The sequence below is a fragment of the Biomphalaria glabrata genome, chromosome 13, assembly GCF_947242115.1.
Source record: "Biomphalaria glabrata chromosome 13, xgBioGlab47.1, whole genome shotgun sequence".
Taxonomy (NCBI): Eukaryota; Metazoa; Mollusca; class Gastropoda; family Planorbidae; genus Biomphalaria; species Biomphalaria glabrata.
In genome coordinates this window covers 5,863,237-5,877,232 of record NC_074723.1, presented here as the reverse complement: position 1 = coordinate 5,877,232, position 13,996 = coordinate 5,863,237, and the positions used below count along the sequence as shown (strand labels likewise).

The 13,996-nt window shown below is 37.7% G+C and overlaps 2 protein-coding genes across 3 annotated transcripts in view; one reads left to right on the top strand and one right to left on the bottom strand.

The window, feature by feature from the left end:
• Window positions 1-13,996, top strand: part of LOC106070416 (GTPase IMAP family member 7-like) — a 374,699-nt gene that overhangs the window by 312,216 nt on the left and 48,487 nt on the right. The window lies entirely within an intron of this gene.
• LOC106070413 (uncharacterized) lies at window positions 497-12,446 on the bottom strand. 2 transcript variants are annotated; one of them, XM_056008117.1, is made up of 3 exons: window positions 12,287-12,421; window positions 8,837-8,918; window positions 497-4,148 (listed from the first exon to the last, which is right to left on the bottom strand). In XM_056008117.1, the coding sequence occupies exon 3, from the start codon at window positions 4,145-4,147 to the stop codon at window positions 3,038-3,040; it is 1,110 nt and encodes a 369-aa protein (XP_055864092.1). In that variant the 5' UTR covers window position 4,148; window positions 8,837-8,918; window positions 12,287-12,421; the 3' UTR covers window positions 497-3,037. The 2 variants fall into 2 exon arrangements, with proteins under 2 accessions (XP_055864092.1, XP_013085771.2); XM_013230317.2 differs by lacking the exon at window positions 8,837-8,918 and having other exon boundaries at window positions 12,287-12,446.

The following is a 13,996-nucleotide window of genomic DNA, read 5'->3' as shown; positions in this document are numbered from 1 at the left end:
GAGGTATTTTTTGGCATCAAACCCACTGAAGGGGGTTTAAAATCAAAATCTCTTTGGCTACGCTCATGAAATTTTGAGTAGTTTAACTTAAAACCCCTCTTGGCTACGCTTAAAGAATATGGTGACTGAAGAATGGATAGTCTTTTATTGAAAAGAGGGCTCTATCACTAATTTCGGAGGGGGTTTTAAAATCAAAATTTTCTTTAGCCATGCTCATGGAATTTGGGGATTGTCGTTTGTATTATTTTTGTTTTGTTTTGTTTTATAGAAGAACCCCATTGGCTGAACTGGGGCAAATGATGGCTTGGTATTAAAATATCACCTAAATGATCACAAAATCAAAGCAAAAAATCAGTCAATAAATTCCTCACCACCACTGCGAGGGGGAATTTCATTTCGGAGTGGGGGGGGGGACATCAGGCTATGCACGTATAATATATATTTATAATTTTTAAAAGTTACAGGACAAACTAAATACCGTTACGAAGAGGAAGTGTCAAAATGTTTCAAAAATTTTATTTGAAATAAAATTGTACAAAATTTCAGCACTACAAAGAAATGACATTATTATTTGTATTAACGTCAAATCTTGTAATGGTACCAGTACAACTTTAGAAATTGTAAACTATTGTAATTTGTTAATAACTTGCCATTCGCAAGTTTATATATTCAATTAATTGTAAATTTAATATAAGATATGGTCGTTATTGGAGGAGCCAGGAAATGTTACCAAATTATTCTCTATTGATTAAATAATTGTTGTTGTATAGACCATTTTTACTCCACATTAATGTAATTTAAAAACTTCGACAATTCTGTAAAAAATAAAGAAAAAAATATGCAGAAATTTTAATATTTTTTAATAATTCATTTTAAGTTTTTCTTGTTAAAATAGATGAAGTGATAAATTTAAAAAAGTTATACAAATATATTAATGAAAATCATAAATGAAACGCCCCATTTGTTAAACCTCAAATATGAATATCAACTCCCTTGGCAGGTACATTCCCCAAATACATTCATTATTTAAAAATAAATACACAATAAAGACAACATTCAAATTTAAGATAAGAAAACATTTATGAATGAAAACATAGCTCCATTTCCAAATCTGCACGAAATTCAAGGACTTTTTCTTTATATAGAAAGAAGACGACGAATTCTAAAAATAAAAGCCGTTCCTATTATTGTATACACTTAAATGCACACTGATTTTCATAATACTTCACTATTTCTTTCGGATATCAGAAACAGCTACAGACAGAAACAGGCAGAGAGAGAGAGAGAGAGAGAGAGAGAGAGAGACAAAGAGAGAAAGGGAGAGTGAGAGAAAGAAGGGGCTAGAGTAAAAAAAAAATCCGCATTCATCAACAGAATGTTTTCATTTGTAACCCATCATCTAAACCTTTACCTTCATTACACCTACATAAAATGCCTTACAAAAATGAAGCAAAACGATAATAGAGTGCGTACAATATTCGATCATATAAAATCATTGATAGAGATACAGTTTATACTTTGGTTGATATACCAAAAAAAAAAAAGACACATCTCGGATCGTTTCTAGTACCTAATATTTTTATTGCATGAAGGTTTGTTGACTAAGAGATTTAAATTAAACTGGTTCAATTCAAATTTCACACATGCAACCCAAAAACTCTAAATATTTTTTTTTATCTTCTCTTGAAAGAGAATATATAATTTCCTTAATTATTCATAAGTGAACACAAAAAGGTATTAATAAGTAATGTTACCCTTTCAGACCTTGCGAACTATGGAACAGATGTTGTAAAGGTCATCTGTTTTTTTGGCCAACGGTTAAAGCGCAGAGTGTCATGTGGCCAGCACAACGACCATCCACCTTTACTTTCCACAACTTAAGTCAGGTATTCATTCAAGTTGGGTTAACTCAATGGGCGTCCTAAAAATCCGGAAATTCAAAATCCCAGTCGAACCCACGACCCCAGGTTCGGAAGCCTAGCGCTGAACCACTCAAACTCCGCGCCCGATTAAACTACATTAAACATTTGTAATTTATTATATTTTGAGAACATTTAGCCCGATTCGTTTTGAGTGTGACATGATAAAATAAACAACTGTTATTTTTATAATGAAAAGTCTCTGGTACATTTGGCAGCTATGCCAAAGTTGTCAATTTCCTTTAAAATATATGCTTTTAGAAATCCCGGCCTAGTCATCCGGAGGAAGGTGTCAAATGGCAGTGACCAAGGAACGCTGTGACAATGGATAAAAACACAATAGTAGACTATGTAACATCACCAGAAAATTCCTTAGTGGACACTGAATGAATTTGGTTTCCCTCTAATGAAGCTCGGCAAGAGAATGAATGTTAGATCCTCTAAAATAAAAATAGTACTATAAGTGGAAAGAGTATACTTGTACTTTCTACAATAAAAAAACAGAATGATTAATTTTTTACTTTGCCTCTTAATTCTTATCTAGACGAAATCCAGATGTAAAAATGTCTAGTATCGAGTACAGAAAGAGTTCTGGTCAATATGATGCAATGATAAGCTCACCAGAAAAGTTTTCATAACCTTGGAAAAAAGGATCATTACATCTGCACGACTCAATGGAATTATAAATGTTAACGGATTTCATTTATTGGATGACTATAAAGGGGGATTGAATTTGAAACCCGACTCGAGCTGGGCTGTGTTTGCTGAGCGCCCAAAAGCAAACGGAATCTTTCTCCCAGATACCCCCGTCTCCCACTTGTCATCAAAATATTAGACCTGTACACTGACAATTAGATTCAAAAACCATAAACATAAAATCATAAACTCTAAGGGAAAAAAAATATTTGCGATTTAGCCTACCATTATTAAAATAACAAAAAAAATGGTCAACTAGATCTCTTTAGATATGTATTTTCTTTAACCTCTTGGTTACTGTGATAAAACGTCATATATTAACATTTTTAACATCCATACTTATTGTATCATTAAATAATATCGTTAAAATTTGTTCATTTTCTTCATTAGCATGTTTTTAATTAAAATAAAAGCTTCAGATCTTACAACCAAACAAACCTACGGAGTGGGAACTCTACGTTGCGAAGCAGATTTCTCACAATATCATCGTTGTACTTCCTGTTGGCCTGGCTGTAAGATTCCGCCAAGTCGAATAGAACCATGTGTTCCAGGAGCTCTCTGAGCTGCTCCTCCTGCTGCTGCTTCTTTTCCTCCTCATTTCTCTTGACGCAGAACTTAATCTCTTGTGAGATGTTGTTCTTGAGTTCTGCCGTGTGCTTGATCATCTCTCTCAGATCCCCGGTGCTTTTGTCCTGAGCAACGACGCTGGAATGCAACGCCTCTGCTCGAACCAACAGATTTTCCAAGTCTTTTAGCCAGTTTTGCTGCAGTCTGTTCGACTGAATGTCGGTCAGCCTCTGAAAGACAAGACCAGCCTCTTTCAACATTTTCTCTGTGATGAGGGGTTTCCTGGTGGAGGAAAGTATTTTATCTTTTGCTGCTCGCGCCATTTCGAAGTTTTCATCAGTGTATGGTTTGCGCTGGGTTTGAATGTCTTCGACAAAGTGCATCAGTGCGCGGATCTGAGAGATTCGCTTGCCTTTATCTTGTGTTCTGTTGTCAAACAGAACAATTCTGCCTTTGCATTCCTTGATCATGTCAGCGAATGGACCGGTCTGTTCCTTGCACCAACCCTTAAATGTCGTATGCGACCTATCTGGTTCACTATCGAACGAATCACCGTTGGTCATCACCAGAATACCATAATCCTGAATAAAAGTTTTGCCAAAGAGAGCTTTTAGAAATTTGATGGTGTCCTGCTCCTCTTCAGTGAATCTGCAGCCATACTTGACCACGACAAGAAGAGCGTGGTATCCACGAGGGTTCAAACCTATGGCGTACTCCAGGCTGCTCTTCACCAGGTTAACAGCTTTTTCGGAATTCATCCGCGTGTCACCAATACCTGGTCCGTCCACTACCTTTATTATTCGACCTTGACTTTCACACATTCCAAACTGGATATCTGAGGTGACTGACTGGGTACTGGCTACGCTCTTAAATGCTTTACATTGCAGGATTGAGTTTCCGGTGGCGCTTTTACCGTTGCCAGTTTTTCCAATCAATAAAAGATCAATGTCAGATGGATAGTTCATTCTGATGAGAAAACAAAATTTAAGTAATTAGATATATTTATTGATTTGATATATTAGCCAAAATCAATCTTCAATTTTCATAAAAACTAATTTTTTGTTTTGGAAAATAAAAAATAAAAAATTACATTCAAAATATATATCAACAGAATTCCTTATTTTAAAAAAAAAATATTTTTACTTTTTTATAATTGTCGAGTAAAAATGTAGTTGGCAGAGGTATCAATAGAAAGCAACATTCTGTCCTTGGCTATGCTCATAATGTAAAACACTATCGTTTATTAAAGCAATATTAATCTATAAGAAAACTGAAAATCAAATACATGGCATCCTTTAACACCGCTTTGCCATAAAGTCAATATCGTGTGATATAGACCGATTGATGCTCTGGCGTATCAGTTATTAGTTGAAGATCGATTATGCAATACGAGAACTCAGCTCGTATTCTGAGAAAATGCAATTCTTAATAGATTTTTCTTTGCTTGACAAGTAAAATGTTCGCAAAACTAAGTTGTAAAAAGAATAAACATTTCAAATATCATAGTAGGCTGAAAAAAGATCCAGGTCATCTTGCAAAGACTATTAGTTGACAATGTAGGAGTCAATGGCCCTATAGACAATATGTAACTTGTTACACAATGCTAGACATACGACGAATAACATTCATAAATATTTCCAACAAATTTGACAATGTATAAACTTCTTGTCTTTAATTAAATAACAATTAATTTTTTTTTCTAAAAGTTCTCAGTTATCCCATGTCCTCTTTGTAAAGCTAAACGATAGCTGTATTTCATTGTTATCAACATATTTTTCAAAAGTAATAGGATATCATCTTTTAATAAGCCATGTTAGGCTTTATTACTCATGGGCCTGGTAGCATTGAACCCCTGCGACCTCTTGCAGCTACGCCACAGACTTTGGACCCAAACAATCAAACACTTAACGTTTCTTTTACAATAGTCAGAAGGTCAACCTGACACGAGGGAAACAGGCAGAAGTACGTTCAATAGGTAGCATTACCGTATTGTTATTCACATCCTGTTGACGTAAAGAGTGTATTGTTTGAAAGTCTTGAGCGGTTGTGTGTAGCTGTGTATGTGTAGCCACAGCTTTGAATAACCTCTGACCTGTCTCTTTCTCTCACACTTCGAGACTGTAGTGTAACTCCGAGCTAAATTCAAGCTAATTTTACAGAGTCTACGTCGATATAACATATCGGACAGCGGTTCTCAACATTTTATGATCGGCGACCCATTTTTACAATACCTCATTTTGCCGCGACCCATCCCCCCTTACACACACACACAGCAATAGAAGAGTAGACAATAACAATCCATATTTTCGATGGTCTTAGGCAACCCCTAGCAAATCGTCAATCGACCCCCAAAGGGGTCGCGACCCACAGGTTGAGAACCCCTGATATAGGACAATAGAATCATAAAGCCCCAATAAGTGTTACGTTGGGGACCCTAACAAAATGCCCCTCAAGTATTTCACTTCATTGCTTTAGCATAAGTAGTCTGTGTGTTTTCTTGTCCTCCAGCGACACATCATTATGATAAAGCCTACCGATACGGGTGCATTTCTTGGGTTTTATATTCCAAGGCTTTATTTACACCACATATCCACAAATAGATTTAGGTGGTGTGGGTAGGTCCTTGGCAGTAGTAGTAGCTCGGACTACTGGCACAAATAGATTTAGGTGGTGTGGGTAGGTCCTTGGCAGTAGTAGTAGCTCGGACTACTGGCACAAATAGATTTAGGTGGTGTGGGTAGGTCCTTGGCTTTTATTTACTTCAACAATTGGAGAGATTAAAAAAATTTCAATGTGAACTCTATACCCTCTCTTGTTTCAGCTGTGTACTAGGACATAATAGTTGTGAAAGCAGTAGACTGGAACATAGTTCAGGCTTGTCATATAGGGCATTATAGGCTACATCTTTCAAGTCAAATGTTTCCTCGACTTGATTACAGGTGAATGTCTATTAGCCAGTGGCGTACCGATGGAAAGGGGGGGGGGGGCAGTGTTGCGTTTGGAGAGCGGAAATAGGTATCAAAACATTGCATTAACTATCATATATATCTGTCGCTACTACCGGGGAGGGGGGCTTAGTGGTCAAGCGCTTGGCTTCCGAATCTAAGGTCATGGGTTTGAATTTTGGTGAATAATGGGATTTTAAATTTTGGGTTTTCTAGAGCACTCCCAAGTCCACACAACTCTAATGGGTACCTGATTTTAGTTGGGGGAAAGTAATGGCGGTTGGTCGTTGTGCTGGCCACATGACACCCTGCTCATTAACCGTAGACTTTAACATTATCATATAGACCTCAAACACTGAAGAGGCGCTACGTTCTTCAAATTCATATAGATTATATGTAAGTTTTGTATTTCTTATGTCTGATCTAAAGCAAATGAGAATTATATATACAATATAGAGATAGGGAGGCACCGACAGGTCTTAAACGTTTGACACCCTAGGTACGCAATCATCGCTGACGTAGTGCATGAGTTTCAGACAAGGTCACCGGACGCACCAGTAGTTATACTGGGTGATTTTAATAAATGAGTGGCGATGGGCAGGCAAGGAAAATTGCTCAACGAAATCTCAACTTCGTTCTTGAGGAAGGGAGGAGAAACTACCGCACCAAGCTGGAAGACTCAATTAATACAAGTGACATGAGACAGGCGTGGGGCATCATGAACAAAATGGCAGGAGCACAAGACAAAATTAAAAATAATCTTGCTACAAGAGACGAAAAAACATTGGCCAACGAGTTAAATTATTTCTATTGTCACTTCGACACGAAAGATTTTAATTATCTAAGACTCAAAGCCCTTGAGGATGTCAATGTTAACAACTGCTTAGAACTAGCGATTACTAAAGAGCAAGTTTGTAACATTTTCAAAAACGTCAACCCAATGAAAGCTGGTGGGCCTGATGGAATAAAAGGGCGAATCTTAAAAGAATGTGCTGAACAACTAGCTGAACCTTTCCAAGATATTTTTTCTACTTCATTACTAAACCATGAGATACCACCTGTGTGGAAGTCATCTATAATTGTATCTGTGCCAAAGGTTTCCAAACCGAAGGAAATGAATGACTATAGACCAGTCCACTCTATTCCCTAAGGGTGATATGCATATATAGGTCCTGCATATGTATCACATACACCTTCACCTATCCATTAGTCTGTGGAACCGTTGGGGCACCTCACCAGATATACATATTCATGGGCCTGCAAATATGTAGGTCGCAGCTGGGGCTGCGTATCCACGTAAAATACTGCACTCCTTATTAATCTTCGGACTCGAAGTCAAGACTTATACATGCGCCTAATCATGCAGACACAGTGCGTACGTATAAGCATCGTCATAACCATGTTGATGCTATTTCTTTAAAGAGAACCGCAGCTGAATGGGTGGCTTGTGAGGACAGCTTCACAATAGCAAGACGCGTAGAAGTTGGAGTTTAATCGGGTATTTCCTGAGTGACGCGAGAGATCATTTGAAGTATAGAGACGACGTCGACTGTACCCTTATTTTGTAATAAACTGTTGTTCCAGTTAATAGCTGGATTTCTTCAGTCTATACTGTTTTCTTGATCTGTTGGAGGTTGTTATTTCTGAGCTCGCATGTAACCTCTACATCTACACTCAACTATAAGATTTATCAACTTACGCCCATCTCAACAATCACATCAACCACCAACAACATAACGTGACTCTTAAGACACTATCAAAATTGTTGACGAGTAAAAAATATGCAGGAGAATCCAGTTAATTTGGACCATCAGTTAATCGGACAAGCCGGTTATTATGATAGAATCCTAAGGACTGATACGAATCCTGTTATACTTTCGAATCAGGTTAATCCCGCTAGCAGGTTGTTAGCACCAAAACGGTCTCGTCCATATGTGGTCGGATTAAACGGCTTTGATTGCATATCATAAACACCCAACCTCCAGCTTGACAGAAGGGGATGACAGCGGGTAGGGCTTGAACTCTTAAAAGGACATCCACATTCATTGGTGTGGTTGGTAAGAAAGGTCCAGAGATCAGTGCTATATTTAAATACGATGCATCGAACAGGAGTATATAAGTTTTCTTGCAGGAGTAAATCCCTCTGTCTAAAAAAGAAACAAATAGTACGCACGACACACGTCTGGTAGTAAAATCAATTAACAAAAATCAATAAGCCCAAAGCGTATGGAACTTGACGAACTGGATTTGAAACTCATTTTTAATATCAAAGTCATGTGACTCTTGAAGAGGATATAGGATAGCCAGCTCAACAACAAATAGTCAAAACGTATTGAGGCTAGACTCTGTAGTCAAATGCTGGACCATTCGGTTACTACTTCTCTTAGTGGTTCCATTTGTAATGTATAATTAAAACAATTAAAGCGACTATAAGCAGATTATGCAATATCAATAAGCTGTTTATAATTAAAACAATTAAACCAACTATAAGCAGATTATGCAATATCAATATATATATAATTAAAACAAATAGACAGACTGTAAGCAAATAATGCAATACAAAATTGATCGATTATATCTTTCTTTAGAAAACGTTCATAACTTTTAAAATGCTTGTACCATCATTGGAGAAAGCCTGGTGTAGCGAACCAAGGACAATAATACAATACATTCACAACGGAGTTACAGTTCCCTTACAAGCAGACTTACCTGTGGTGTTACTGAGAAACTGACTACGCCTGTATGTGAAGTGTGTGGCTGAAGGTTATCGGGTAACTACACATCGGCCTAGCTGTAATTGTGTAGAAAGAGAATGTCACATCATGTGATTACCTAGGAAATGATTTTCTTCCCTACGTGACATAGGCAGAAATCAATGCAGCTATTCCCTGGCCTGCACTGAAGTGTCTGCTTGTAAACATTGTTTACTGCACACACCTGGGCGTAGGCTTTTTTTTCCGCGATGTGACAATTGTTGGTTGTTGTTGTTTTCCCAAAAAAATTATTATAAATCGGGGGAGAGAATTAGCAGAACGAAACTTTTACAAGAAAGCATTACCTACCCCCTTTTTTTTTGTTCAAACCGACAGTCTTTAGTACTTGCGAAGGTAGAATAAATTTTGCAGGGGTGTGTGGGTCATTCGAACCCGATTAATTGGACCATAGGTTAATCTGACCAGCCACTTATTCAGAACGAATCTTAAAGTAACGAAAAAGTAGTCAAGTGCAGTAACCCTTTCAGGGATCTTGCGATCTACAGGCATAGCAGGATTTAAGGGAGGGCAGGCTGAGATATAGCCGTGGAGCTTCCGGAAGAAATGGGCCTTCAACAAAAGGAGAAAAAAAAAATATGTATTTCGAGGGGTATTCGTATTTCTAACAACAGTACTTAAAATCTTACAGTTGGCAACACTGTCGTGGTTAATAAGGAGGTTCTTATTAAAACTTTGTAAAAAGTGTTGGGGCCTCCACAAACTCCTGTGCCAGGACTCCCACATACCTAAATCCGTCCCTGTCTATAGAATGCATGATGTAAAAATCCTCTATCGGAAGATGATAAACGAGGATGTCAAGTGGCCAAGACAACGACCACGAGCCTTTACTAAACGTGAAGGTACCGAAACAAATACTACTATCTAAGCCTAATGTTTATCCCTAACAGAAATTCCGTTTTATCGGACCAAAGAACGTAAGAGGGAAAAAACAAATCGTCACATTCAGAATGTTGAACTTAAGTAGGTCAAAACATTATAAAGAATTAGTAACCACTGACAACGAGCCTGAATGCTACGATTACGACGCTGTAATTGTGGAGGGAATTGTAAAGAAACACATGGAAACATTGGAAGACAAGGTTAGTGACGATTATGACGATGCAAGTGGCAATGCCAGATTCTAAGGATTTGAATGAGCCTTTTGCGCTCCTATCCTAAGGATTTGAATGAGCCTTTTGCGCAGCTATCCTAAGGATTTGAATGAGCCTTTTGCGCAGCTATCCTAAGGATTTGAATGAGCCTTTTGCGCTGCTATCCTAAGGATTTGAATGAGCCTTTTGCGCTGCTATCCTAAGGATTTGAATGAGCCTTTTGCGCAGCTATCCTAAGGATTTGAATGAGCCTTTTGCGCAGCTATCCTAAGGATTTGAATGAGCCTTTTGAGCAGCTATCCTAAGGATTTGAATGAGCCTTTTGAGCAGCCATTCTAAGGATTTAAGTGAGCCTTTTGCGCAGCTATCCTAAGGATTTGAGTGAACCTTTTGAGCTGCTATTCTAAGGATTTGAGTGAGCCTTTTGAGCAGCCATTCTAAGGATTTAAGTGAGCCTTTTGTGCAGCTATCCTAAGGATTTGAGTGAACCTTTTGCGCAGCTATCCTAAGGATTTGAGTGAACCTTTTGTGCAGCTATCCTAAGGATTTGAGTGAACCTTTTGCGCAGCTATCCTAAGGATTTGAATGAGCCTTTTGTGCAGCTATTCTAAGGATTTGAGTGAACCTTTTGCGCAGCTATCCTAAGGATTTGAGTGAACCTTTTGTGCAGCTATTCTAAGGATTTGAGTGAACCTTTTGTGCAGCTATTCTAAGGATTTGAGTGAACCTTTTGTGCAGCTATCCTAAGGATTTGAGTGAACCTTTTGTGCAGCTATTCTAAGGATTTGAAAGAACCTTTTGTGCAGCTATCCTAAGGATTTGAAAGAACCTTTTGTGCAGCTATTCTAAGGATTTGAAAGAACCTTTTGTGCAGCTATCCTAAGGATTTGAGTGAACCTTTTGTGCAGCTATCCTAAGGATTTGAAAGAACCTTTTGTGCAGCTATCCTAAGGATTTGAGTGAACCTTTTGTGCAGCTATCCTAAGGATTTGAAAGAACCTTTTGTGCAGCTATCCTAAGGATTTGAGTGAACCTTTTGTGCAGCTATTCTAAGGATTTGAAAGAACCTTTTGTGCAGCTATCCTAAGGATTTGAGTGAACCTTTTGTGCAGCTATTCTAAGGATTTGAGTGAACCTTTTGTGCAGCTATCCTAAGGATTTGAAAGAACCTTTTGTGCAGCTATCCTAAGGATTTGAGTGAACCTTTTGTGCAGCTATCCTAAGGATTTGAAAGAACCTTTTGTGCAGCTATTCTAAGGATTTGAAAGAACCTTTTGTGCAGCTATCCTAAGGATTTGAAAGAACCTTTTGTGCAGCTATCCTAAGGATTTGAATGAGCCTTTTGCGCAACTATATCATGCAGGAGATGAATGGAAGGATGTCATAATATAAAGGTTCCCCTTACAGACCTTGTGATCTATAGGGTTGATCATGTTAAGGTCATTTGTTTCTGTGGCTCACTGTTAACGAGGGTGTCATGTGGCCAGCACAACGATCAACTCCGCTATCAAATTCCGCTATTCTCAACTAAAGTCATGTACCCATTTGAGTTGGATGTACTCAGGGCGCCCTAAAACCCCCACTATTCACCGAGTTTCGAACCCATGACACCAGGTTCGGAAGCCAAGCATTTAACAACTCAGCCACCGCGCCCCAAAAGGCAGTCAAAATTTCCCTTGTAGTCATTGCAATATCTTATTAGATTTTAGCTATTTCATATAACTGCCAACTTCCCTATATGTTGTTAGATTTACATTATGAAGTGTTTTATTTATTTTTTCATTTTAAGGTTTTGGATATTCCTTCAGATTTTAAGATTATTAGTATGTTGAGGCCTAAATTTCGCAGTGGTCGGAAGGGGGGATTGCGGCAACAGGGTTTGAACCAGCGAGACTTTACATTTAATGTTTATCTGATTTATATTCCGTTAGTTCTCATCAGTCAAATAGATTATGGGATTTGACTCTGACTCTGATCCTGAATCTGACTAAAGGCGAAATATATAAAGAATGCAAATCCTAAGATTTATCATCTGTTAAACTTATGACATCACATTCGCCAGATGTCAAGGCTTTAAAAAAAAACAACGTTTATCAGAAACGCAAACTGTAAGATTTCATAAATCTGAACAGTCTTTGTTATTTTGAGAACCGAAACCTCGATTTATTTGTTCCGTTTCCAGGAAAACATATCAGTTGTTTCGTTTTATCTTGGCTATTCAAACTTTTGTTTCTTGTTGCATAGGTCTATTTATACAATAGAAAATTAAGAATTCTAAACTAAGTTAAAAATACCTGAATTAAGTAGTTGCATCCACCATGAACAGTAGAGTTATAATTGTTTTATGTTTTACTACCAAGTATGAATTCAATGGTAGAACGGTATAACGGTGTACCTTGCTATTGTTTTCCACTTTGTGCATAACCAGTAATAATAATACCGGATTTTCCCGTTGAATTTCTGAGTAATGGTGATTTAAATGTAAAAGTATTTTTTTTCATAGGTATCCTATTATGTTTGATAAAGTATTTAAATTTTTAGAGTTCTATATGCTTGTATGGATATAGTATAATGTTCAGTATATAAATCAAAAAATCTATACAGTTATATTTATTGAGTAAAAGTTTTACGGTCGCCTCTGTCTTGTCTTGACAATATGTTTAACCTTTGCCTCTGTCTTGTCTTGACTGTATGTTTTACCTTTGCCTCTGACTTCTCTTGACTACATGTTTTACCTTTGCCTCTGACTTCTCTTGACTACATGTTTCACCTTCGCCTCTGACTTCTCTTGACTACATGTTTTACCTTTGCCTCTGACTTCTCTTGACTACATGTTTTACCTTTGCCTCTGACTTCTCTTGACTACATGTTTTACCTTTGCCTCTGACTTCTCTTGACTATATGTTTTACCTTTGCCTTTGACTTCTCTTAACTACATGTTTTACCTTTGCCTTTGACTTCTCTTGACTACATGTTTTACCTTTGCCTCTGACTTCTCTTGACTACATGTTTTACCTTTGCCTCTGACTTCTCTTGACTATATGTTTTACCTTTGCCTCTGACTTCTCTTGACTACATGTTTTACCTTTGCCTCTGACTTCTCTTGACTACATGTTTTACCTTTGCCTCTGACTTCTCTTGACTACATGTTTTACCTTTGCCTCTGACTTCTCTTGACTACATGTTTTACCTTTGCCTCTGACTTCTCTTGACTACATGTTTTACCTTTGCCTCTGACTTCTCTTGACTACATGTTTTACCTTTGCCTTTGACTTCTCTTGACTACATGTTTTACCTTTGCCTCTGACTTCTCTTGACTACATGTTTTACCTTTGCCTCTGACTTCTCTTGACTACATGTTTTACCTTTGCCTCTGACTTCTCTTGACTATATGTTTTACCTTTGCCTCTGACTTCTCTTGACTACATGTTTTACCTTTGCCTCTGACTTCTCTTGACTATATGTTTTACCTTTGCCTCTGACTTCTCTTGACTATATGTTTTACCTTTGCCTCTGACTTCTCTTGACTACATGTTTTACCTTTGCTTCTGATTTCTCTTGACTACATGTTTTACCTTTGCCTCTGACTTCTCTTGACTACATGTTTTACCTTTGCCTCTGACTTCTCTTGACTACATGTTTTACCTTTGCCTTTGACTTCTCTTGACTACATGTTTTACCTTTGCCTCTGACTTCTCTTGACTACATGTTTTACCTTTGCCTCTGACTTCTCTTGACTACATGTTTTACCTTTGCCTCTGACTTCTCTTGACTACATGTTTTACCTTTGCCTCTGACTTCTCTTGACTACATGTTTTACCTTTGCCTCTGACTTCTCTTGACTATAAAGTTTACGGTCACTTCAGTTTCTAATTGTTTGTGTCACTGTCTTCCAGTTATAAAGTTGTTTCAGTACAAAGTGATATCAGTTTTAATGGCTGCCTGGTCGTGCGGTTTGCGCGCTGGACTGTCGTTCGGATTTATCGACGGTCGAGGGTTCAAAC